At 63.9% G+C, this 25,348-nt stretch overlaps 3 protein-coding genes and 1 long non-coding RNA gene across 7 annotated transcripts; 3 read left to right on the forward strand and 1 right to left on the reverse strand.

Annotated features, from left to right (window-relative positions):
• Positions 1-564: 564 nt before the first annotated feature.
• On the reverse strand, positions 565-12,879 carry SLC44A2 (solute carrier family 44 member 2). Of its 4 annotated transcripts, none has more exons than XM_053969373.1 (22): positions 12,747-12,877; positions 10,175-10,223; positions 9,983-10,056; positions 9,794-9,878; positions 9,614-9,698; positions 9,408-9,524; positions 9,265-9,325; positions 8,997-9,120; positions 8,682-8,765; positions 8,375-8,487; positions 8,066-8,197; positions 7,737-7,836; positions 7,555-7,647; positions 7,216-7,300; positions 6,864-7,126; positions 6,694-6,788; positions 6,214-6,317; positions 5,805-5,878; positions 5,634-5,704; positions 5,386-5,474; positions 4,923-5,007; positions 565-3,180 (listed from the first exon to the last, which is right to left on the reverse strand). In XM_053969373.1, the coding sequence occupies exons 1-22, from the start codon at positions 12,787-12,789 to the stop codon at positions 3,074-3,076; spliced, it is 2,133 nt and encodes a 710-aa protein (XP_053825348.1). In that variant the 5' UTR covers positions 12,790-12,877; the 3' UTR covers positions 565-3,073. The 4 variants fall into 4 exon arrangements, with proteins under 4 accessions (XP_053825348.1, XP_053825350.1, XP_053825346.1 ...); XM_053969375.1 differs by lacking the exon at positions 12,747-12,877 and adding an exon at positions 11,431-12,711; XM_053969371.1 differs by having other exon boundaries at positions 3,089-4,506; positions 12,747-12,879.
• On the forward strand, positions 9,397-10,671 carry LOC128802804 (uncharacterized). The gene is made up of 3 exons (XR_008435575.1): positions 9,397-9,485; positions 9,930-10,076; positions 10,302-10,671. It is a non-coding gene; the product is annotated as an uncharacterized LOC128802804 (long non-coding RNA).
• Positions 12,880-13,339: 460 nt separating the features above from the next.
• AP1M2 (adaptor related protein complex 1 subunit mu 2) lies at positions 13,340-18,467 on the forward strand. The gene is made up of 11 exons (XM_053969376.1): positions 13,340-13,726; positions 14,094-14,250; positions 14,352-14,419; positions 14,521-14,651; positions 15,009-15,156; positions 16,032-16,373; positions 16,968-17,039; positions 17,116-17,272; positions 17,734-17,862; positions 18,134-18,220; positions 18,340-18,467. The coding sequence occupies exons 1-11, from the start codon at positions 13,685-13,687 to the stop codon at positions 18,360-18,362; spliced, it is 1,356 nt and encodes a 451-aa protein (XP_053825351.1). The 5' UTR covers positions 13,340-13,684; the 3' UTR covers positions 18,363-18,467.
• Positions 18,468-18,721: 254 nt separating this feature from the next.
• KRI1 (KRI1 homolog) lies at positions 18,722-25,281 on the forward strand. The gene is given in 21 exon segments (XM_053969379.1): positions 18,722-18,816; positions 19,323-19,405; positions 19,479-19,584; positions 19,661-19,769; positions 19,865-19,923; positions 20,366-20,415; positions 20,511-20,604; positions 21,150-21,223; positions 21,322-21,360; positions 21,362-21,450; positions 21,683-21,797; positions 22,285-22,380; positions 22,462-22,555; positions 22,558-22,631; positions 22,706-22,781; positions 22,900-22,967; positions 23,194-23,338; positions 24,001-24,131; positions 24,240-24,304; positions 24,382-24,477; positions 24,562-25,281. Coding segments are annotated over 21 exon segments (2,448 nt in total). The 5' UTR covers positions 18,722-18,734; the 3' UTR covers positions 25,265-25,281.
• The last annotated feature ends 67 nt before the right edge of the window (positions 25,282-25,348 follow it).

Consider the following 25,348-nt stretch of genomic DNA (forward strand, 5'->3'; position numbering starts at 1 on the left):
CCTTCTCTGACAAGGAATGAAAAGGTTTGACCTCAAAGTGCCTTTTTTTGGAGGGGTTTGATGTCAAAATCGCCTTTTTGCGAGGGCAACAACCTCAAAATCACCTTATTTGGAGGGTGTTGACCTCAAAACCACCTTATTTGGAAGGGGTTTGGCCTCAAAAACCTCCTTTTTTGAAGGGGTTTGACCTCAAAAATGCAGATTTTTCAGTGACTTGACCTCAAAACCATTGAATTTTTGAGGGTAACAACCTCAAAGATGCCTTTTTGGAGGCATTTGACCACAAAAAGACCTTTTACTTTTGATGACCAAGGACACAACATTAAATAGGTGTCTGAAGGAGGACTTTGCTCTTTAAAATCCCCTCTCAGATACCCTGCGCCTCAGGGATTGTGGGAAAATTACTCAGATTCAGCCAAAACTCCCCAAAATCAGTGACCCCCCCCCCCCAACTTTGAAATCAGCTGAACAAATGCTGAAATGGCCATTTTGGGGTGAAACGTGGCGGAATTGGTGTCAGCCCTGTGACATTAGAGCCCCGTGATGTCACACAACAGAACGAGGTCCAAACAGGCACTTTTTTATTGTTGGTCGCGACGCTGACGGAACCGCGCAGAGACTCCGGAGTGTCACAGCACCCTTAATGCCTCAAAAACACACAAAAAATGAGCATTTTCCTGTAAAACATCACCCCTGCGGGTTTAGCTTTTTTTTTTTAGGATTTAGGGTTGCTTTCTTTGCCCGCAGAACAATCAGGTTTGTAGGGACACAAGCCGCATTTCTAGACCGGGGAGGAAAAGCGCCATTAACCCTAAATTCCATCATTTAATGCCTCGAACATTGAGCTTTGCCTGGAAGCAGGAACCCAGTCTTGGAGTGATTCCCCCGGACAGCTGCCCTCGCTCTGAGTTTTCCAAAAAAACCCTTTTTTACAGGAATATTTCCCTCACTGCTCCCCAACACTTCACAAAAAGCCACTTGGGTTTATTGGCAATAAAAATCCTTAATTCTCCTCAAATCCTGTGCTGCTGGGAGGCAGCCGAGCCAGCCCGGCTTCCCCAGGAACACATTTTCTCAAATTTCTTCTCTCCTTCACCGCTTTTCCTTCCAGCCTTCCAAATTCCTGCTGTTTTTTGCCTTTTTAAGCAAATAAACCCAGTTCCTGCCACTCCTCAGCTGCTTCCCACAAGGTTCCCACACCCAAAGGGTCAGGATTTAGGAGGAAAACAGATGAAAATTGAGGAGTGAGAGAGAATTCGCCCCCAATATGAACATTCTGAACAGAAATAAAACCAAATCCACCCTGAAACCTGCACAGGGAGGGGAAAAAACTGAGTTAATCCAGAACAAGCATCAGGAGCTGCAGGACACGTGCTGGAGGTGCTGGAATGGCTGTAAGTGGAACAAGGTCTGGTGATTATTCCCTGAATTATTCCCACTTATCCCAAACTGGGAGGATTTGCCTCTTTTTAGCTTCATTTGATCTGTTCTGTTGAGCTTTACTGTTACTTTTTCAGCTTTGTTTTTACCTTTCCCTTCATTTTTCTGTCTTTCCCTTCACCTTTCTAGTTTTACCTTTTCCTTCATTTTTTTTGGCTTCAATTTTCCCTTCCACTCCTTCCACTGTCCACTGATCAGCTGCACTGAAAAATGAAGGGGGAAAGGGAACATTTGGGGAATTTTAAAAAGAAAAATTAGAGAAATCAGAGTGTTTGATTCCAGCTAGGGAAGCTCTGCCCGGCGGCGTCAGAGAAACTAAAACATGCCCCCAAAAATTCACTGGAAAAGCTCCAAATAACCACAACTGAAAACATCCTGGAAAAGCAAAATGTACAAAAGCCCCCCAAAGGATTGGATAATTCCATAGAAACGTCCCCTGGACGATACAAAACCTAAAGGTGGCAGGGGAATTGGGGTAAAAAGAAGCCAAAAGGATCCCTCAGCACCAATTCCTGTAGCCAGGTGAGCACTGGGAGGGGGGAAGGTGGGACCCCCCCAGCCTGTGGGAGCTGGGAATTGTCCCCCAAAGCCTCAGAGAATTTCTTTAAGTCCCTTTCTAACAAATGAGCCCCCAAAAAAGCCCAATTGCTGGTGGTGGCTCTGCTCCTGTGGCTGCCCCGGGTCTGAGGGTTAATTCTGTTACATTTTAGGTTTGAGTTAGTTACATTTTGGAGTTAATTGACCCCTTTTCCACACACAAAAAAATCCCTTTTTCCCTCTCCTGGCTGGAGGCAGGCGTGGGCTGCCAAGGCTTTGCTAAAATCACCCATAATGAAACCAAAATCCCCCCAGGTCCATCCACGCCCCCTCCCCATGCCCTGGGGCAGGGGTGTCCCAAAACCCCTTATGCAGGTGAAGCGTTTGGGAAGCTAGGGGAGGGTTTGCCCTAAACTGACAACTTTGGGGAATCAGATGCACGTTTTGGGGAGGAATCTCTGGAAGCTGCAGGCCCTCAAGAGGCGCAAGAGCTGGACAGAGCCTCAGGCCCCAAATCTGCTCACGGCCCCCTCGTTCCCCTCCACCTTCACCCCTTGCAGTGGCTACAAAAGCACTAATTAGCTTATTTTTAAAATTAATTAGGGCCCAAACCAGGGCCCTCGGGTGTCGGCAAAGGGCAGCGAGGGACTGGAAGTGATGCCAGCCCGTCCCAGCTCTCTGGGCAGGAATGCACAACCACAATTCAACATTTAGGGGGGGCCACAAGGAAAACGCCCCACGAGGAGCTGCCTGAACCTCCCGGCTCGTTCCCGTGTCACCTCCGCGCCCAGATCCGCTCGGATCCCCGCGGGCGCCGAGGAAGGCCAACCGCAGAAGGGTTTACTGGGACCAAAACGGGATCAAACACAATTAAATTCACTCTGGAGTCGCTGACCCTCGGGAATCGGGATTTTGCCCCAGGAGTGGCACTGGCACGGACCCTGCGGCTCGTCGTCGTTACCAGCACAAGGATTTAAGGCCGAGTCATCAAAAATCTGCATTTTACCAATCCACCCACGCTGCCAGGGGTGGTCCAAGGTCCATAGAGGCGAATTCCACGTGGGACAGGCGGTGCCGGGCGCTCTCCGACGCGGCGCTACGCGTCGGGCTGGCCTTTGTTGGTCTTCTTGAGCAGCTTCCTCAGGTTCTGGGACATGAAGTAGGGCTTTTCCGCCGAGCCGTCGTTGCGCTCCAGGTCTTCCACTGCAACGAGAAATCCCCGGCCCCGCGGCGGGGGCAGATATGGGGTTGGTGTGATGGAGGCTCCTGGGATCCTCTAACAACGATTCCCAGGTTAAACAAAGTCTCTGGGCTCGTCGTGGAATGGGGTTTTTCTCTCTCTGGGAATGGCCCGCAGGGATTGAGAAGAAAGAGGAAATTTGGGTGTTTTGTTTCTCGAGGGTGAAACTTGAACAGAGCCAAGGGCAGGAGAGACCCTTTAGCTCTTCCCAACAGCTCTGGAGCCAATGCAAAGCGATTCCCCTCGTTCCAGACGCACCAACGAGGTTGGAAAATCCCAGCCGTGGAAAAACAACACCCCAAAACCAAACAAAGCCACAAAGCTCCAGGCTCGCAATGCCCAGGGGGTGTTTTGAGAGGGATTTGGATCCTTCTGGGAGGGAAATGGGAGCATCAACACCATGGCTTTATCCTGGGAGGGTCTGGCTGGGAGCTGTGGCTGAGGCTGAGCCACAAGAGCTGTTTTTTTAAAATCTTGATCATTTCTGGGCTGTCTGGAGGAGAAATCCTGACCCCCTCCCATGCCTGGAGTGAAACCCTCCAAGTCCCAGCGGCCACCAAGTCCCAATGGCCACCGGTGACGGCTCCTGCGATGGCTGGCACAGGGGACAGGGACAAGCTGGGCTAAAGCAGCGGGTGTGAAGCCAAAGCTCTGCAACCTCGCCCGGAATCCTTCAAAGTTTTGTGGTTTGCATAGAGACGGGGGGAGGAAAAGGGCGAGAAAACTGCAAGGAAAGGGGTGAGGAAAGGGCAAAGAAAGTTTCACTGCTCTTGGCTGAAGCAGACACCGAGGAAACGCCCAGAGACCAGTTTGGGGTGGCGGAACCCACTCGGCCCATCCCACAAACGTCCCTCCACGCGGCATCCCTCGTGCTAGCCACGCCAGCCTTCCCTCAGGAACAAAGATCTCTGCCTCAAAACCACGATGATCTCCAGGCACCGCGCTCCTCGCTGGGCGCTACCGGGAGCCCCAACCGACTCTGGGTGGGTTCTCTCGACGCAGGAACACGGATTTTTGGGCAGGAAGGTAGATTGGACACCATTGGGTGCTGAGGGTCGGCACCCGCCACCCTCGAAGGACTTCCAGGGGACACAGTGGCACCGCGGGAGTCGCTGCTGGGGTCAGGGGGCCGGGAGGGTCCCGCGGCCTCTGCCCGGGCGCCAGGCCCTAGCCTTGGCTATCGGCGCTTTTGGAAGGTTCTAGGTGCCCCTTCAGCAGGATCTCGCTGAGCTCGGGGGACATGTAGTAAGGCCTCTCCGGAGATCCATCGTTTCTCTCCAGATCTTCACCTTTTCCAGCCCCAGGAAGAAACAGCCGTGAAGGGGAAGAGCGAAAAGCAGTGGAGGAGCCAGGGAGAGACAGGGCGGAGGTGGAGGATGGAGAACGTGTGACCAGAGACACGGGAGGGGTGGAAAAGAAGGAAAACAGGGAGGAAAAAAAGGGAAATCGAGGTTAGTTGTAGTTAATTCCACCGAGCCCAAAACACCAAAACAGAGGGAGAGATGCAGGAGCCCACGGACAGGCTGGGGGTCTCTTGCTGGAGGAGGCAGGGGAGAGCAGGTGAGAACGCAGGTGAGCAATCAGGAAAGGAAAAAGCAGGAGAAAACCACCCAGAGGGACCCCGGGATTGCGAGCAAAACCCCAGACTGGACACTCTGGGGGTGAGCCTGATGGGAGAGGGCTTTTTTTTTTTGCTGATACTCACAGAAGCAAAGGAAGAGGGTGTCCACGCACATGCCGTACACGCTGAAGAACCCGTGGGCAATGAGGTAGGAGCCCACGATCACCGTCTGGAAGAGACACCGCACGCTGATGCCGCGGCCGGCAGAGAGCCCAGAGCCCCAGCCAGGAGCAGCAGCAGGAGGAGGAGGAGGAAAGAGCTGAATCCCACATTCCCCAGAGGAAGGAGGAGAAGTGAACAGGGCAGGACTGTTCAGAGCAGCCTGAGTGGGGACAAAAGGCCTCAGCCACCACTGGACGGAGGCCAAAGTGGGCAGCGCAGGCGGGCGCGGCGCCAACAGCAACCAACAAAGGGCTCATTGCACGGGCGACCGGGAAAACACCTCCAACAAAGGAGGTCCTTGAGGCACCGGGTGTGCGGAGGGGTTGGTGTGGGGCATCGCTGTCCTCTCTGTCTAAAGTCACCCCAAAGAGAAAGGGCAGCTCACCAGAATTGGAACCCAGTAGTAATTCAGCGGCGGCGCCGTGTCCTGGACCAGCTTTATCCGGTGGGTGAAGAAGAAGAAGGCGAGGATTCCTGGGAAAACAAGGGATGGACGAGGGTGGGCAAGATGGAAAACGGGATGGAAAGGAGCAGCTTCACAGGAGGGGTGACTTGAGTGGAGCTTTTGGGACAGCACAACCGGCGACGACAGCTGGATGCCCCGAGGAGAAACTTCCAGAACCCAGCACTTACCCACACTTCCCACGATGAGGAGCTTCCCGAGGAAGAAGAGGAAATCCGTGACTTTATCTAACACGGCCACCCTGGAGACAAAAGAGGGATGAGCCTCCACATCCGAGTTCTGACAGGAGCAGCCAAGGCATGTGTGGCAAACGGTCTGGGGTGATTCCCCCAGGATCTCACCTGATGATGTTCCTCATCAGCAGGAAGAATGCGTTCCGGGCCGAGGTGCAGAAGTTGGTGCCGTAGATGGCGATCTGGGGCGGAAAAACCGGGCAGAGGAGAGAGAAACGGGGCTGCACTGAGTCCACCACCCAGAGGAGAGTGCAAATCCCACCCTGGAAGGGCTTTCTCATCCACTGCTGGGTCAGGCATCGCAGAGACCCAGAGCTGAATACCCCCGCCCACAAAAGGTCCTCCCCAAAGCCAACAGAATGTGGCTGAAGGCAATGTTTTTCAGCCAAAAAGCCAAAAAACACCGCAAAGCTCTATGTTCCTACAGCATCAGGAGACACAATTCCCAGGGAAATCTCTGAGCTGCCCCCGTGGCAGCCCCAGCCCTTCGAGGGCATTGGTTTTGGGCGACTCTCACCATGATGTAGGCGTTCCTGTTGAGGAACTTGATGAATTTTTCCAGGCACCAGAAGCAGCACTTGAGGCAGCTCAGGAGGAACTTGGCAAACTTGTTCTCGGCGGCTGGAGGGTGCAGGGAGAGGGGTCAGCACCAAAGCCAGAGGGGCCGGATCTTCCAGCAGCCACTTTAAGGTCCCTGGTGAGACTTTGTTGCCACAGTTCCCCCATCCAAGCCCTGTTCTCAGCCCCCTGGGCACCCACAGCGAGGCCCAGACTGCTCTTCCCACGCCCCCACTCGCTGTTGACATTTCCTGATGAACGGTTGCACGGCACAGAATTCCCTGGCACCGGGGCAGGCTGGCCAAGTCCCTAGGCTCCTGCCCCGGGAAACACTTCACAGCATCATGGAATGGTTTGGGTTGGAAGGGGCCTTGCAGCTCATCCCATTCCACCCCCCACCACAGGCCAACCCCGCTCATTCCCACCCCAGCCCTGGTACCTTTCAGCCGGTGGTCCAGGTACTCCAGGGTGACCCTGATGACCTGGACGATGGCCAGGACCAGCGAGCCGAAGGCCAGCGAGCCGGTGTGGTACCTAGGGATAGACCACCCCGGTTATAAAGGCACAACCTCCCAGAGCTCCCGGCCACCCTCGCGGGGACGGACGCACCGGAGCGCGCGGCCGAAGGCGGAGAAGAGCGGGAAGGCCGGCATGTCGTCGGGCTTCTTGAAGGCCCAGTAGTAGGAGGCGAAGGCACCTGCCAGCGTCACCTGGCCCAGCGCGATGACGAAGTTGGCGAGCCAGAAGAACATGAAGACGTTGAAGAACTGGAGCACGATGAGGTACTTGTGATAGGCGGTCTCACCGCCGTAGAACGCGAAGAGGCACTGGGCATCAGGGCACAGCTTGGTGACGTTGCTGGTGTTGAAGGTCTGGAGAGGACACAGGACACCGCCGGTCAACCCAGACTGACCCCCGTGGTCTCATCTCTGACAGATTCTGAGTTTCCCGAGGTCCTCACCTCGGGCTTGCAGGTCTGCCCAGAGAACGGGCACGCGGACTCGTTGAACACCTTGTAAACAGCCTCGTTGGAGGTGGACAGGAAGCTGCGGGTCACCGTTAAGGAAAGGCCATTTTCCAAACCCAACCCTAAATCCAAACCAGGCTCCACTTCACTCTCCCCAAGCTCCCACTGCTGCTCTTCCACCTCAGGATTTGTTTTGGGTTAAACCTCAGAGATTTAAGGTGGATCCGCAAGCAGATCCTGCCCCAGGCCTGGGGAGACACTGGACTTCTGGGGAACAGGGATGCAGGGAACAGGAGGAGGATGAGGAAGAGGATGAGGAAGAGGAAAGGATACACGGCAGTGCTGGCCCAGTAGGCGATGCAGAGGCACAGCAAGAAGAAGGTGCACAAGGGGAACAGCAGCGACGACATGATGTGACCGACGGCCCTGCGAGAAGACGGTTAAACCCCGGTTAAACCCCGGTTAAACCCTGGAGCGATGGGTGCCAGCGGCCGTGGGGACAGGGACAGCCAGACCTGCTGGCCTCCTTGATGAGCGCGATGGCGATGAGGATCCTCTTGCGCAGGAAGATGAGCAGCAGGATGATCACCACCTCCAGCACGCACAGGATGATCACTGGGAGGGGAAGGGAGCCCCGGGCAGCGTGAGGGCCACCTTCGCCTTCCCCAGGGAATCCCCCACGGCACCGAAATCTCCTCCCAGGAACATCCAGCACTGCCCCACGGCTGGGTACCCGGCAAAGTCCCTCCTTCACGTGGGAACAGCCCAAAAACCCGCTGTGACCTCCACTTCCTGTGCCCTGTCCTGGGTCCCATCCCAGTTCCAGAGGAGGACGGATACTTACGGAACGCCAGCCACGTCTGCCGCAGGTGGAGGTAGACACGGAGGTCGGTCTGGAAGCCCAGGTCTGTCAGGGACACATCTGACCCTGCTTCCCCTTTTAACTTGGCATATTCCATGTAACAGTGGAAGATTCCTGCGGCAAAAAGCAGAAAATTGTCCTTTTTGCACGGGACAGGCAGAGCCGGATGCCGGCCAGGGAGGAGACAGCCGGAAGGACGCGGCGTGTGAACTTCTGCAGTGCAAATCCCACCGGAAATAGGGAAAGGAGAACGGGGAAAAGCCAGGGAGAGGCTCCCAGCCCCCTGCTCACCGTATCCCAGCACCAGGATCACCATCACGATCATCACCCACACCATGATCCCGGCCAGGAAGCGCAGCAGGACGATGAAGATCAGGCTGGCCACCATGGCAATGACGAGGCCTCTGCGGGAGGAAGGCAGCCACATGTCACCACCCTCCCACTGCGCCCCAGCATCCCCCAAAACGTGAGCACCACGGCGGGGACGGACGGGAGGGATGTCGCTGCTCGTGCTCTGCTCGGTGGAAATTGTGGGAAAGCCGGGGGCTTGTGAGAATTGTGAAATACTGGAAATCCCTGAGTTTTGCCCCATGCTCACATGATGATCCAGTACCAGGACACCGTGTAATCCTCGAAGATCTTCATGGCCAGCTGCCGGGTCTCCAGCACCACGTTGGCTTTTCTGCAAGGAAACAGGGAACGCCGATGGAGCAGGAGCCGGGGGGACCCCGAAACCAAAAAAAAATTCAACAATTCTGCACAGCAAATTCCCCGGAGCTGTCCGCACTGCCGCCCTCCACTTTTCCAACATGGAATTTTGGTGCAGGATTTCTGGCAAGCACCCGACACCTCAAACGGGCGAAGCAGCGCTAACGAAGCTGCTCTTAACGAGGGGCACTGGCCTGGGACTCACTTGGCTCCTTCCAGCAGCTCGGTGACGTTCCTGCGGCGCCCGTGGCCATCATCGTAGGTGGTCTCGTTGCCCACCATGATGACGCCCTTCTTGGCCTGGATGGCTGGGAAGCATCTCCGTGCCACTGGTGAGACAGAGGGGCTGGCTCAGCTGGGAAAACGGGAGCCCCAAACCCCCACAGGACCCCCGGAACCCCCAAACAGCCTCCGAAAAATCCCGATGGAAGCCAGCGAATCGTTAACGAGCTCCTTGCTAACTCCGGACGTACGTGGGGTGCTGGGAATGAGCATGGCCGGACACTCCTTGTCCCTCAGCACCTCGAGGGGAGCCTGGGTGGGGACAACGAGCCGGACGTCAGCGCTCCGGGTGGGAATCACCCCACGGCACGGGAACACCGACCCCACAACCCACCTTCTGCGAGTTCTTGAACTCGGGGGTGCAGAAATTCCGGTAATATTGCAGCGACGCGGCGTTCCCGAAGGCGGTCAGGTACGTCATGTACCGGTCCGGGCATTTGCTGACACAGATCTGCACGGGAGGGGGACACGGGGGGGCTGCAGGCCCGGATTCCGTGGGGAATTTGGGGAACGCCGCGGTCCAGAGGGGCCGGGCCGTACCTGCGTGGTCGGGCACTGGAATTCCAGCAGCACCAGCGGGCTCGCGCACTTGACGATGTCAAAGTAGAAAAGGAAAGGTTTTTTCCTGCAAAACAAACCAAAACCGCCCGGGTTGGGGAAACCCCCGCCGCGCTCCCCCGAGGAACTCGGGGTCTCTCCAGCGGCGCGTCCGGCACTCACTCGTTGGGGGTCCCCTGCTGCCCGCAGAACTGCCCGCGGCTGTCCGTGGGGTGGATCACCTTCCGGGGGTCCCCGTGGGTCCAGGCTGGGGGGCACAGGACGATGAGGCGGTGGTCGGTCACCCCCTCCTTTGCAGCCCCCAGACCCCGCAGGGCCCTGCCCGGCCCCTCCTGAGCCCCCAGGACGTACCCACGACGCCGACCACCACGTAGCCCACGATGGCCACCACCAGCAGGACGCAGCAGACGATGTCAGTGCAGCCCCTGCCGGCGGGGACAGCGAGGTTGGGGACCCTCGATTTGGGGACCCTGGGTTTCGGGACCCTCGATTCGGGGACCCTCGATTTGGGGGATTTTGGGGACACTGTGGGGCTCTGCTTACCTGTCATAGATGGGACCTTTGAAAGTCGGGTCATACTTCTGTGGCGTTCCTGTGGGGAGGAAGAGGAATGGCAATGGGGAACGGCTGGGGCGGGAGGAAGGCACTCCTCATCCTCCTCGCCCCACAGCACGCAGCAGCGAGGGAACCAAACGCCGCCCAAAAAAAGCGTAATCAGGAGGAAAAACATCTGCGGATCTGCTTCCCAGGCTGGGAAACAACGATTCCCTTGGAAAACTCATTTCCACAGGTGGCTCTGCCCAAAAATCTCCCCAGGCTGCGGCGAGAGGGACCCGAAATCCCATGGGAACACCAGAGACACCAAATTCCACGGAAGCACCGAAGAGCTGCGGGGGCAGAGCGGGGCTGAGGGCGGCGATACCGGGCCGGGGGAGGGGGGATCACCGGGGGTCCCGCCGAGCCCCGGCCCCGCCGCAGCCTCCCCGGCGCCGCGCCGCTGCTCCGCTTTATTTTTAGGGTGGGAACGGAGCCAGCGTGGGAGCGGCCCAGGGCAGGGGGGCCGGGGATTTGGGGTGGATTTTGGGGGGGTCACGGCATCCCCGTGGCGGGGACACGTTCGCTTTGGGCTATTTTGGGGGGAAGTTCTGGAGTTCGCTCCCTTTCCGGGGGCGGATCTCCCCCTCTCCAAACCTCCCTAAACAGCGGCGCGGGGGGGGGGGGTCAAAACCAGAACCGGGAGCGATCCCGGGACACCCCCGGGCCGCCGATCCCGGCGCCGCGGTGACGCCCCAGAACCGCCGGAGCCGGTTTGTCCCGGCGCCGGGTCCGACCGCGGCCGTCGGGCCGGTTCTGCGCCTGCCGGGGAGGGCGGCCCCAAAACCGCGGCCCCCCTCAGCCCGCCCCCCCCCCCCCCCCCAAACCCGAGCACCCCTCCCCAGCCCCCCAAAACCGCGGCTCCCCCCCTCGTGCGGGGCGCGGCCGCTTTTGCTTTCGCTTTGCTTCGCCTTTTATTGCCCCGTTTTCCGCCCATTTTGGGTTTGTTTTCCGCCTTTCCCTGCGGCCGTTTGACTCCTTCCGCGCCGAGCCGCGGGGCTCTGACCCGCGGGAAGCCCCCAGAGGTGCCCCCGAACCGCGGCGGATCCCCAAAAGAGCCCCCAGCCCGCAGCGGGCTGTGCCCCCGACCCACCGGGAACCCCGAACGGGGTCCCCCGACCTCGGGCGAGCCCCCCAAGACTCCCCCGAGCCCCGGCCGCGCTTCTGAACCCCCAAATACGCCCCCGAGCCCCCCGTCCCGTTACCGTGTTTGCCGTAGTAGTTGTCCCCGTGTCCCCCCATCCCGGCGAACCCCCGGACCCGCCGCCGTCCCCGTTCCCGTCCTCGTCCGCGCCGGGCCGGGCCGGGCTGGGCTGGGCTGGGCTGGGCAGGGCTCCGACGACCCCGCCTCCGTCACGGCCTCCCCAAAATCCGCCCTCCGGGGCACGAACGTGGCCCAAACCCCGCCCCGGAGAGCACCAGCTCCGCGGTGCACCGGGGGACACCGGGGAGAACCGGGAGGAGCGGGCACGGGCACCGGGGGGCTCCGCGGAGAACCGACTCCTGCACCGGGGGTGCTCCGCGGGGGCACCGGGGAGACCTGGCTCCGTCTCCGGGTGGCAATGAGGGGAACGGGCTGTGGCACCGGAGGGAACCCGGGGTTACCGGGGAATTCCGGCACCGGGGCAAACCGAGGAGCTCCGGCTCCGGTACCGGGAAGCACCGGGGCGCGGTCCGGCCCTGGCCAAACCCAGTCCAGAGGTTGGGAACGGGCGGGAAATGTCCGGTTCCTGCCGGGAAAGGGCTGGCGGGCGGTGCCAGCTCCCCCCGCGGTGACGCCGGTTCCATCCCCGCCCCGGTTATATTTGGGTAAATAAATCACCGGGAGCAGCGGCGGGATCCCGGCGCCCATAGGCCGCCGGTGATGTCAGGGCTGCGGGTCCCCCCCCCGCGCACAGGGAACAAAGGCCGGGCCGGGGGGAGCCCCCGCCCGGGGAAAACGGGGGGACACCGAGGGTCCCGCCTGTCGGGGGGGGCTCCGGTGCCCGCGGGGAGGGGTCCCGGCGCTGCCTCCCGTGTCCCTCCCTCCCTCCGGTGTCGGAGCGGGCACCGGGGACACCCCCAGGACTTCCCGGGACCCCCGACCCGACCTCGAGCCCCCCGAAACAGCCCGGAGCCCCAGGAGCGCCCCCAAACCGTGCGGGGCCGCCGCCCCTGCCGCCTCCTCGGGGGTGTCCATGGGGCTGGACGGGGGTCCCCAGCGCGGGGGTCCCCAACGCGGGGGTCCCCAAAGGCGGGGGTCCCTGAACCTGCGTGTCTTCAGACTTGGGGGGTTCCCAAACCCCCAAAACCAGGGGGATCCCCAAGCCTGAAGGGTCTAAAACCCCTGCGGGTCGCCAAACCTGGGGCTTCCCACGCCCGCGGGTCCCTAAACCCGAGGGGCCCCGAGCCGGGGGTCTCCAAAGCCCTGAGGGTGCCCAAAATCTGGGAGTTCCCAAAGCCGGGGGTCCCAAAGCCGGGGGTCCCAGTGCCGGGGGTTCGGGGGGAGCCCCGGGACGGGTGGGGCGTGGATGCTCGGTACCGTAATCGCCGTCCGGGTCCCTCCTGCCCGCCGGCCGGTCCATGGCGGCGGCGGCTCTGGGCGGCTCCCCCGCCGCTTCCCCGGTAGCCCCCCGGTAGCCCCCCGGTAGCCCCGGGCTGTGTCTGCGGGCGGGGCGGCTCCGGGCCCGGCCCTCAGCACCGACCCGCCCCCGGGGCCGGGCCCGGGGCCGTCCCGCCCCGCCCGGGGCTCCGGTGGGACCGGAGGATGCGGCGGGGAGGGGGGGGCGGGGGTCTGGAGGTGCGGGAATTCTCCAGGGTGGGGAATCTGAGGGTGCAGGGACCCCCCGAGGGGAATCCGGGGGTCTGGGGGCTTGGGGGCCACGCAGAGTGGGAGATGTTGGGATACAGAGACCCCCCGCCCCCCGCGGGGGAAACTGAGGGTGCGGGGACCCCGCAGAGGGGAGGATGCGGGGGTACAGCGACCCCCCCCACCGTGGGGGATCCGGGGGTCTGGGGGTGCAGGGACCACCCAGAGTGGGGAACCTGATGGTTGGGGGGGGTGTGGAGACCCCTCATGGGGGGCCACGGGGAGTCTGGGGGTGCAGCGACCCCCAGGGTGGGGAATACAGGAGTCAGGGGCTACGGGGACCCCCCCCAAGAGGGTGAGCTTGGGGGTGCAGAGACCCCCCCCCCAGGGTGGGGCACCCAGATATCCAGGGGTCCCAAACCCACCCTCTTTGAACCGTCTCGGGGTCCCACCCACGCCCCCCACCCCAAAACTGTGGGGTCGGGCTGGAGGTGGCCGAAGCCCTCGTGGGGTGGCCGAGCCTGGGGGTCGCCCCCCCGAGCGCCGGAGGTGGGACCCCCGGCGGGGGGAGTGGGGCTGGGCCGTCCCCTTTAAGGCCCCACGCGCCCGTGGGCGCAGCCGCTCACCTGGGCAGGTGACGGTGCCGGAGGTGACGGCGCCGCGCGGGCGCCATGGCCGCCTCCGCCCTCTTCATCCTGGACCTCAAGGGGAAGGTGAGACCCCCGCCACCACCCCAAACCCCCCGCCCCGGGCGACACGCGCCTGTCCCCTCTGTCCTTGAAGGTCAGCCAAGGTCAGTGGCGGTGACCCCCGTGACCCCGAGGATTTTGGGGGTTAGGGGGTGCGTGCTCCACATGTGACACCCCCCCCCCCCCACCCCGCCACGACCACCCCAAACCCTGCCGGGGGTCACGCGGGTGACCGGGGTGGGGGACACCCGACTGTCCCCTCTGCCTTTGAAGGTCAACCAAGGTCAGTGGCGGTGACCCTCGTGACCCCGAGGTGGGGTGAGCGGGTTTTGGGGGAGGGGGGGGGTTGTCCCCATTTCTGACACCCCCCCCCCCCACCGTCACCCCACAGCCGCTGATCAGCCGCAACTACAAGGGGGACGTGGGGCTGGGGGAGATCGAGCACTTCATGGGGGTCCTGCTGCAGCGGGAGGAGGAGGGGACCCTCACGCCCGTGCTGACCTACGGCCACGTCCACTTCCTGTGGATCAAACACGCCAACCTGTACCGTATCCTTCCGGGACCCCCCACCCCGGGACCCCCCCCCCGGGACCCCCCCCCCCCAGCCTCGGGGACCCAGCGGTGCCCCCCTTTTCCTTAACGCCCGCAGTGGTGGCCACCACCAAGAAGAACGGGAACGCCTCCTTGGTCTTCTCCTTCCTCTACAAGGTGGTGGAGGTGAGCTGGGGGTCTCAGCGGGGGCCTGGGGGGCTGAGGACCACCTCAGGGGGGGGTGACAGAGGTGCTGGGTGTGCCCCCCGCCCCCCTTCCCCCCACAGGTGTTCTGCGAGTACTTCAAGGAGCTGGAGGAGGAAAGCATCCGCGACAACTTCGTCATCGTCTACGAGCTGCTGGACGAGCTGATGGACTTCGGCTTCCCGCAGACCACGGACAGCAAGATCCTGCAGGAGTGAGTGTGGGGAGGGGCCCGGGGGGCACCGGGACCCCCCCAGAGCCCCCCAGTGACGCTGTTGGGGCAGGGACGGGCGAAACGACTCGCACGATTTCAGAAGGCAAATGAGCGTTTATTCAAAAGCACATCTCTTTTACAGAGAATGTTGTGAACGTTAATGCCAATGGTGTTAAAATAAAAACATTTCACCTGATTGGTGCACTGGACTTGGGTCAGTGTGGGAGGACAGATCTGCAGGAAAGCAAGAAAACAGATTGTTTACATTCCTCCCGGACTTTTTCCCAGGCTGAGCCGGGCAGAAATCTTGAAATCTTTCTCTTTTTGCCTCTGGCTGAACTGAGAACATGCACCCAGGTACATCACCCAGGAGGGGAACAAGCTGGACACGGGGAAGTCGCGCGTGCCCACCACGGTGACCAACGCGGTGTCCTGGCGCTCCGAGGGCATCCGCTACAAGAAGAACGAGGTGTTCATCGACGTCATCGAGGCGGTGAACCTGCTGGTGAGGGGCACTGGGGGGGCACGGGGGGGGGAAGGGAGCGGGGTGGGGGTGGGGATTGGGGCGGGAAAGGGAGCAAGACTGGGGTGGGAATGAGGATTGGGGTGGGAATGAGGATTGGGGCAGGAAAGGGAGCAAGACTGGGGTGGGAAAGGGAGAAAGATTGGGGTGAGAATGAGGATTGGGGTGGGAATGAGGGTTGGGACAGGAAAGGGAGCAAGACTGGGGTGGGAAAGGGAGCAAGAGTGGGGTGGGAATGAGGATTGGGGTGGGAATGAGGATTGGAGTGGGAATGAGGATTGGAGTGGGAAAGGGAGCAAGACTGGGGTGGGAATGAGGATTGGGGTGGGTAAGGGAGGGGGATTGGGGTGGGAAAGAGGATTGGGGTGGAAAAGGGATGGATACTGGGGTGGGAATGAGGGTTGGGGTGGGAAAGGGAGGGGGATTGGGGTGGGAAAGGGAGCAAGACTGGGGTGGGAATAAGGATTGGGGTGGGAATGAGGATTGGGGTGGGAAAGGGATGGACATTGGGTGGGAAACAGGACTGGAGTGGGAATGAGGGTTGGGGTGGGAAAGGGAGGGGATTGGGCTGGGAATGAGGATTTGAGGATTGGGGTGGGAAAGGGTGGGGATTGGGGTTGGAAGGGGATGGATATTGGGGTGGGATGTGATGGGGGTTGAATAGGGATGGATAATGGGGTGGGATGTGACGGGGGCTGGGGTGGGAACGAGGACGAGGGTGGAAAAGGGATGAGGATGGGGGTGGGATGCGCTGGGGACGAGGAAGGTGATGGTGACGGGGCTAACAGTGAGGACAGGGGGTGAGGATGGGGCTGACGGCCAGGGTGGAGCAGCTCCAAGCCGGGCCGTGCCCGCAGGTGAGCGCCAACGGCAGCGTGGTGCTCAGCGAGGTGGTGGGCACCATCAAGCTGAAGGTTTTCCTGTCGGGAATGCCGGAGCTGCGCCTGGGCCTCAACGACCGCGTCCTCTTCGAGCTCACGGGCCGTGAGTGCCGGGGCGGGGGGCTCGGCCCCGTTCCCCCCACCCCATCCCTCCTGAGCCCCCTGCTCCCTTCCAGGGGGAAGAACAAGTCGGTGGAGCTGGAGGACGTGAAGTTCCACCAGTGCGTCCGTCTGTCCCGCTTCGACAACGACCGCACCATCTCCTTCATCCCCCCCGACGGCGACTTCGAGCTCATGTCCTACCGCCTGCACACCCAGGTGGGGACCCCTGTGGGGCTGGGACCCCCCTTCTGGGGGCTGCAAACCTGGTCTGGGGGCTGCAAACCTGGTGTGGGGGCTGTAAACCTGGTCTGGGGGCTGCAAACCCACTCTGGGGGCTGCAAACGCGGTCTGGGGGCTGCAAACGCACTCTGGGGGCTGCAAACCTGGTCTGGGGGCTGCAAACCCGGGCTGGGGGCTGCAATCCTGGTCTGGGGGCTGCAAACACGGGCTGGGGGCTGCAAACCTGGTGTGGGGGCTGTAAACCTGGTCTGGGGGCTGCAAACCTGGTGTGGGGGCTGCAAACCTGGTGTGGGGGCTGTAAACCTGGTCTGGGGGCTGCAAACCCACTCTGGGGGCTGCAAACCTGGTCTGGGGGCTGCAAACTTGGTCTGGAGGCTGCAAACCCAGGCTGGGGCTTCGGGGCCACAGTCTGAGGGGCTGGGACCCTTTTCCCTGGGGTTGTGACCCCTCTCCGTGTGTCCAGCACCTCTGTCCGCATGGCCAGGACCCCTCCTGGGGTGACAGGGACACCTGGGGACCCCCAGGGACCCCCAGGGGACTCCAGGGGTGACCCCTGTGCCCCCCCCCCAGGTGAAGCCGCTCATCTGGATCGAGTCCATCATCGAGAAGTTCTCCCACAGCCGGGTGGAAATCATGGTCAAGGTGAGCCCGGGCGTCCCCCCCGCCCCTCGGGGACCCCCAGCCAGCCCCTGCCACCCCCCCTGTGTGTCCCCTCCAGGCCAAGGGCCAGTTCAAGAAGCAGTCGGTGGCCAACGGGGTGGAGATCTCGGTGCCGGTGCCCAGCGACGCCGACTCCCCGAAATTCAAGACCACGGTGGGGTCGGCGCGGTACCTGCCCGAGAGGAACGTGGTCATCTGGAGCATCAAGTCCTTCCCCGTGAGCAGCCCGGCCTGGGGACCCCCAACTCTGTCCCCCCATCCCGGGGACCTCCAACCCCTGTCCCCCCATCCTGGGACCCCCCAGCCCCTATCCAACCCCTGTCCCCCCATCCTGGGACCCCCCAGCCCCTATCCAACCCCTGTCCCCCCATCCTGAGACCCCCAACCCCTGTCCCCCCATCCCGGGACCCCCCCAACCCCTGTCCCCCCATCCCAGGGACCCCCCAACCCCTATCCAACCCCTGTCCCCCCATCCTGAGACCCCCCAACCCCTGTCCCCCCATCCGGGACCCCCCCAACCCCTGTCCTGGGGTGTCCCCCACCCCCACCCCCCTATTCCAGGCTCTCCCCCTCTCCTTGTCCCCCCATCCCCCCATCCTGGGCTGTCCCCCCCGTGTCCCCCCCCCACCCAGTTCGGGGGTGGCCGCGGGGGTCCCCACGAGCCGCTGCGGGGTCGCAGGGGGGGAGGAGCACCTGATGCGCGCTCACTTCGGGCTGCCCAGCGTGGAGAAGGAGGAGGAGGAGGGGCGGCCGCCCATCGCCGTCCGCTTCGAGATCCCCTATTTCACCGTCTCGGGCATCAGGTGCCCCGGGGGGCTCGGGAGGGGTCCCCGGGGGGCTCGGGAGGGGTCCCCGGGGGGCCGCAGTGCCGGGGAGAGGGGACAGGATGAGGGAGGGGAGTGGGGTCTCGGTGGGGGGGTTGGGGTCCCTGGGAGGGGGCCCGGGGGAGGTTTGGGGACAGGATGAGGGTGGGACATGCAGAGTCCGGGGGTCTGGGGTCTCCACGAGGGGATCCCGAGGATGGGGTGGGGGGGGGGGGACTCTGGGGTTTTTTTGGGGTGGGGGTAACTCCCCAGGTGCCCCCCAGGTGCGGTACATGAAGATCATCGAGAAAAGCGGGTACCAGGCGCTGCCCTGGGTGCGCTACATCACCCAGAGCGGGGGTGAGTCGGGGCCCCCACCCGGGACCCCCACCCGGGACCCCAAATCCCCTGGGACCCCCAAATCCCCCTGAGGCCCCAGCCCCAGCCCCCCACCTCACCTCCTCTCTCTGTTCTTGCAGATTACCAGATCCGCACCAGCTGAGGGGGGGTCTCCCATGGACCCCCCGACCCCCATGGACCCCCCCCCCATCTCCATTTCCCCCCCCCCCCCCCATGCCCACCCCCCTCCTCCTGTGCCCCAATAAAGATGGAGCTGAGGCCGCGTCCGCTGGTCTGGGGGGTCTCGAGTGGCAGCAGAGTGGGGGGATCGTGGCTCCAGTTTGGGGGTCCCGGGTGAGAGGGGCGATGTGGGGTGGGGGCTGCAGAGGGGCGCGGTGGGCCCCACCCGCCTCTTTGGGCGCCGTTGCCCTTTTAAGAGCGAGAAGGGGCGGGGCTGACCGGCCGGGGGGAGGGGCGGGGCGCTCCTGTCACGTGGCGGCGGATCCGGAAGTGCCGGGCGGTCACGTGGGCGGCCATGGCGGAGCCCAAGCTCCGCGTGAACGCGGCGTTCGCGGAGCGCTACGGGCGGTACCGGCGGCGGGAGGAGCTGCAGCGCCGTGAGACACCGCGAGCGGGGCCGGGAGCGGGGCCGGGAGCGGGGCCGGGAGCGGGAAGGAGGAGCTGCGGGACCGGGAACGGGGCCGGGAACGGGGGGGAACCGGGAAGGAGGAGCTGCGGGACCGGGAACGGGGCCGGGAACGGGACGGACCGGGAGGGAGGAGCTGCGGGCCGTGAGACACCGGGAACGGGGCCGGGAACGGGGGGAACCGGGAGGGACCGGGCGGTACCGGCAGCGAGAAGAGCTGCGGCGCCGTGAGACACCGGGAACGGGAGCGGGAGGGACCGGGCGGGAGGAGCCGCGGGGCCGGGAACGGGGGGAACCGGGAGGGACGGGAGGAGCCGCAGCGCCGTGAGACACCGGGAACGGGGGAAAACGGCACAGGGAACGGGATGGGGGCGGGGGGAACCGGGACAGGGACCGGGAACGGGACCGGCGCTCGGGAGGAACCGGTGCCCCCCCCCCCTCCCCGCGGTGCTGAGCGGCGCCGGTGCCCCCCGGCAGTGCGGGACCGTTACGGCGACACCGCGGCCAGCGGCGACAGCGACAGCGACAGCGACAGCTCCGAGTCCAGCGGGGACGATGTGGTGAGTGGGGGGAGGGGAGGTCCCGGGGGGGGGTCCCGGAGCCCCCCCTGACCCCCCCCGGCCCCGCCGCCAGGCCCGGGACCCCCGGCAGGAGCGGGAGTTCTACCGGACGCTGGCGCTGCTCAAGACCCGCGACCCCCGCATTTACCGGGAGGACACCACGTTCTTCACCCGCCCAGGTACCGGCGGGGCGGGGGGGGGGGGGTCCCCAAAACCCGGGGGGGGGCACCCAAAACTCATCCCGGCCCCTCCCAGAATCCGAGGAGGAGGAGGAGGAGGAGGAGGAGGAGGGGGAGGAAGAGCGGCCGGCCAAGCCGATGTTCCTGAAGGATTACGAGCGGAAGGTGGTGCTGGAGAAGGAAGGGTGAGGAGGGGGCTTGTGGGTGGGGATTTTGGGGGGGTTTTGGGGTCCTGAGCCCCCCCCGGGGTGACCTGACCGTCCCCCCCCCCGCCCTGCAGCAAATACGTGGACGAGGAGGATGAGGAGGATGAGGAGGCGGGCGGCCAGGAGGAGGAAGGTGAGGGGAGGGGAGGGCTGAGCCCCCCCAAAAATCCCCGTGACCCCCCCAAAAAATTCCCTGTGACCCCCCCCTAAAAATCTCTGAGACCTCCCAAAAATACCTGTGACCCACCCAAAAATCCCCATGACCCCCCCAAAAATTCCTGAGCCCCCCAAAAATCCCCGTGACCCCCCCAAAAATCCCTGGGACCCCCCAAAAATCCCCATGAGCCTCACAAAAATCCCTGTGACCCCCCCCAAAAATCCCTGAGACCTCCCAAAAATACCTATGACCCCCCCAAAAATCCCCATGAGCCTCACAAAAATTCCTGAGTCCCGCCAAAAATCCCTGAGATCCCAAAATCCCCCGTGACCCCCCCAAAAATCCCCGTGACCCCCCCCAAAAACCCCGTGACCCCCCCAAAAATCCCCGTGACCCCCCAAAACCCTTCCCCCCCCAGGCCGAGGCCTCCCAGAGCTACGTGGAGGAGCAGCGGGCGCTGAAGGAGAGGTGAGGGGGGGGGGTCCTGGGGTTTGGGGGGACTCTGGGATTTTGAGGGGGGGGGGTCCTCGGCACCAGGGGTGACCCTGGACCTCCCCCCGCAGCTTCCGAGCCTTCGTGGCCGACAGCGAGGAGGAGGAGGAGGAGGGGGGGGGAGGGGCCCTGCTCCGGCCGCGGGATCGGTCCCGGGAGGAGAAGGTGAGGGGGGGGCTGGGGGTCCGGGGAGGTTTGGGGGTCCCAGGGGGTCCCGGGGAGGTTTGGGGGGGTGTCCCAGGTGAGGTTTGGGGGTCCCTGGGAGATTTGGGGGACCCCTGGGGAGGTATGGGGGACCCAGGGAGGGGGGTCTCAGGGAGGATTGGGGTCCCGGGTGGTTCTGGGGAGGTTTGGGGGGGTCCTGAGGAGGTTTGGGGGGGGGTCCCGGGGAGGTCTGGGGGTGCCGGGGGGTCCCTGGAGAGGTTTGGGGGGGGGGGATCCCAGGGAGGTTTGGGGGTCCTGGGTGGTTCTGGGGAGGTTTGGGGGTCCTGAGGAGGTTTGGGGGGGTCCCGGGGGGGTCTGGGGGTCCCTCACTGACCCCCTTTGCCCCCCCAGGCTCAGGAGGAGGAGCAGTACCTGGGGGGTGTTGGGGATCCCAGGGAGGTTTGGGGGTCCTGGGTGGTTCTGGGGAGGTTTGGGGGTCCTGAGGAGGTTTGGGGGGGTCCCGGGGAGGTCCGGGGGTCCCTCACTGACCCCCTTTGCCCCCCCAGGCTCAGGAGGAGGAGCAGTACCTGCTCTGGCTGCGGGGCCAGGCCGAGGCCCCCCGGAGCCGCTGCAGGACCTGGTGAGGGGCTGGGGGGGGCTCTGGGGGGGTGGGATTGTGGGGGGGGGGGGGACAGGGGGGCGACCCCCAGCTCTGATCCCCCCCCCCCTCTCCCCCAGGAGCCCCTGCAGAAGTTCTGGTCGGACCCGGCGCTGGAGCCGGGGCGAGCGATTCCTGCGCGATTACCTGCTGGGCAACGGCTGCGGGCAGCACCAGGACGAGGAGGAGGAAGAGGAGGGGGACGAAGGGTGAGCGGGACCCCCAGACCCCTCCCCATCACAGCTGGAGCCCCCCCCAGACCCCCCCGGAGCCCCCCAAACCCCCTGCAGCCCCCCCAGGCCATCCCCACTCCTCCCGGACACCGCCTGGGACCCAGGGGGAGCCGCTCATGGAGCAGCCACAGGATGAGGAGTGGGGACCCCCTGGGAACCCCCCAGTGACCCCCCTGGACCCCCCAGTGACCCCCCCCGACCCCCCCAGATCGCCCCTGCCCGCCCTGGAGGACTCCTCGGACGAGGGGGAGCAGTTCCTGGAGCGGCAGCAGGAGTTCGAGCGCCGGCACAATTTCCGCTTCGAGGAGCCGGGGGCGGCTCAGGTGGGGGGAAGGAGGGAATTTGGGGGGGGGGGGGGCGGGGGGTAAAAATCGGGGGGCAGAAATTGGGGAAGGGGTGAAGGTTTAGGGGGGTAGGGAGGGGATTCGCGGAGTGGAATTTGGGGGTCCCTGATCTGTTTTACCCCCCTAGATCCAGACGTTCCCACGACACACTCCCAGGTTTTGGGGGGCGGGTTGGGGGCACACTCCCGGTTTTGGGGGGGTTATTTTGGGGGCACATTCCCTGTTTTGGGGAGCTGGTTTGGGGGCACACTCCCCGTTTTGGGGGGCTGATTTTGGGGGCACACTCCCCATTTTGGGGGCACACTCCCCATTTTGGGGGCACACTCCCTGTTTTGGGGGGGTTATTCTGGGGGCACATTCCCTGTTTTGGGGACACACTCCCCATTTTGGGGGGCTGATTTTTTGGGGCACACTCCCCGTTTTTGGGGCAGCTCTGGGGGTCCCTAACCCTTTCCCCCCCCCCCAGATCCAAACCTTCCCACGCCACATCCCCACCTCGGTGCGGCGCCGCGACGAGCGGCGCAAGGAGAAGCGGGAGCAGATCCGGGAGAGGAAGAGGAAGGTGAGCAAGAGCCCGGGCGGGTTTGGGGGGGTCCTGGGCTGCCCCCCACGCCTCCCACCACCCCTTTTTTCCCCCCCCCAGGAACGGGCCCGGCGCAGGGAGGAGCTGAAGCAGCTGAAGAACCTGAAGCGGCAGGAGCTGGCCGCCCGCATCGCCCGCATCCGCGACGCCTCCGGCTCGACGCCTTCGGCCTCACCGACTCCCTCCTCCAGGAGGATTTCGACCCCGCCCGCCACGACCGGCTCATGGCCGTGGGTGCCCCGGCTGAGCCCCCCACCCCCCGGACCCCCCCGGTCCCCGCTGAGCCCCCTTTTCCTCCCGGCAGGAATGGTTCGGGGAGGAATACTACGGCCGGGGGGAGGAGGAGAAGCCGCAGTTTGAGGAGGAGGAGGGGCTGGAGGGTGAGTGGGGGTGGGAGGGGGGTCGCGGGGCAGGGGGGGGGTGGTGTCCCCCTCCCCTCGTTCCCGGTGTCACCGTGTCGCCCCCCCCCCCCCCCCCCCCCCCCCAATAATCCTGCAGATGATTGGAACTGGGACGCCTGGACGGGGCGGGAGGAGGAGCCGCACTGCGAGGACCCCGACTTCGTGGTGAGGAGGAGGAGGAGGAGGAGGAAGAGGAGGAGGAGGAGAAGGAGACCCCCCCCCAGTTGAATGAGACCCCCTCTCAAAGCTGCTCCCCCCCCCCTCACCCTTGGAATGAGCCCCCCCCCCCCAGAGCTGAGGCCGGGCAGAACCCAGCACAGGGATATTGGAGGGGGGGGGGGTCCCGGATCGGGGGGTGCAGCCCCCTCCCCGGCTGACCCCTCCCCCACAGATGGACGCCGATTACGTCCCCGAGCCCCCCCCCGACCCCGCGGCCCCCCCGGGCCGGGCCCCCCCCGAGGTGACCTTCGGGAAGAGGCGGCGGCGGACGCGGTTCCGGGAGGCCCTGGAGAGGGAGAAGCCCCCGTTCGACCCCGGTGAGCAACGGGACCCTGAGACCCCCCCCACAGACCCCAAAATCCTTGGGACAACACCCCCAAAATCCCAATAATCCCCCAAACCCTGACCTCCTCCCAAAATCCTCATACCACCCCCAAAATCCATGACTCCCGAATCCCTGTGTCCCCCCCCCAAGAACGCCCCAAACCCAACTCAGGACCCCCCCCATAACCCCTCCTGGCGCCCCCAAACCCCTCTGGGACCTCCCAAACCTTCTGGGACTCCTCCTGGGACCCCCCTTGGACCCCCCAAACCCCCCCAGGACCCCCCAAACCCCTCCTGGTGTCACCCAAAACCCCTCCTGGGACCCCCCAGACCCCTCCTGGGACCCCCCAGACTCCCCCTGGGATCCCCCAGACCCCTGGACACCCCAAACCCCCCTGGGACCTCCCCCAGGACCCCCCAAACCCCTCCTGGTGCCCCCCAAACCCCCCCGGGACCCTCCAAAACCCTCCTGGTGCCCCCCAAACCCTCCCAGAACCCCCGGGACCTCCCCCAGGGCCCCCCAGACCCCTCCTGGGACCCTCCAAACCCCTCCTGGGACCCCCCAGACCCCTGGAACACCCCCCAGGACCCCCCAAACCCCTCCTGGGACCCCCCAGACCCCCCCGGGACCCCCCAGAGCTGCCCATCCCCGCAGCCTCCGGCCCCTTCGAGCAGTACCTGGACGAGTTCTACGGCCTCGACTTCGAGGACATGGTCGGGGACCTCCCCTGCCGCTTCAAGTACCGCCGGGTGCTGCCCTGCGACTTCGGCCTCACCACGGACGAGGTAAAACCCCCCCCCGGGACCCCCTGGGGGCGCTGGGACCCCCCCAAACCTTCCCCCCACCCCGTGTCCCCCCCCAAACCTTCCCCCCACCCCGTGTCCCCCCCCCAGATCCTGGCGGCCGACGACAAAGAGCTGAACCGCTGGTGCTCCCTGCGCAAGACCTGCATGTACCGGTGAGGGGGGGGCTCCTGGGGGGGTCCCGGGTGCCCCCGGGATTTGGGGGGGGGCTCACGGACCCCTCCCCTCGCAGCTCGGAGCAGGAGGAGCGGCAGGACCAGGCCAATTACAGCCGGCGGGCGCAGAACCTCAGCAAGAAGCACCAGATCCTGAGATCCCTCGTGGCTGAGTACGGATGGGGGGGGGGGGTCTCGGGAAGGGTTTTTGGGGTGTTCACACCTCCCCCGACGCCCCCTCATCATCATCATCACAGCCCCGAGGAGGTGGAGGCGGCGCCGGCGAAGCCGAAATTTGGGAAGAAACGCCGGGAGAAGAGGAAGCGCCTGGAGGAGGCGGAAAAAAGGGGAGCCCCCCGTGGCCCCCCCCGCGGCCCCCCAAAATCCCGGGGGTCCCCGGCGCCGGGGGGGCCCCCCCTGGGCGCGGCCGTGCGTTTGGGGGGCCGGGAGTTCAGCGGGAAGAGGCTGGAAGCCTTCGGCCTCAACCCCCGCAGGCTCCGGTTCCGGCAGCTCCGGCGGCAGCGGGGAAAGGAGGGGGGGGGAAACGTGGGGAGCCCCCGGAGAAACCCCGGAAAAAACCCCGGGAACACCGGGAAAAATGCTGGGAGCACCGAGGAAAAACCCTGGGAAAAACGCTGGGAGCACCGGGAAAACAGCAGCCATCAATGGGAAAAAACAGAAACGCAGGAAAAACGCCCCAAACCCGCAGGAAAACACCTGAAATCCCCGGGAAAAAACCTGAAACCCCCGGGAAAAAACCTGGAACCCCCGGGAAAAAACCTGGAACTCCCGGAGAAATACCTGAAACCCCAGGAAAACACCAGAACCACCTCGAAAAGCTCCAGAAGTTCTGGAGAAGCACCAGAACCCGCCCAGAAAAGAACGAAAGCGCCGGGAGGCCGAGCTCGATTCAAGTTGTCTTTATTTGGGGGGGGGGGTCCTGAGCGGAGCAATAAATAACCGCCCCCCCACCCTGAGCAGCCTCTGACAGTGAACGGGGGGTCCCGGCGATTTGGGGGGGGTCCTGGAGTGTGAGGGGGGGGT

Source organism: Vidua macroura, unplaced genomic scaffold (genome assembly GCF_024509145.1).
Source record: "Vidua macroura isolate BioBank_ID:100142 unplaced genomic scaffold, ASM2450914v1 whyUn_scaffold_189, whole genome shotgun sequence".
NCBI classification, from domain to species: Eukaryota; Metazoa; Chordata; class Aves; order Passeriformes; family Viduidae; genus Vidua; species Vidua macroura.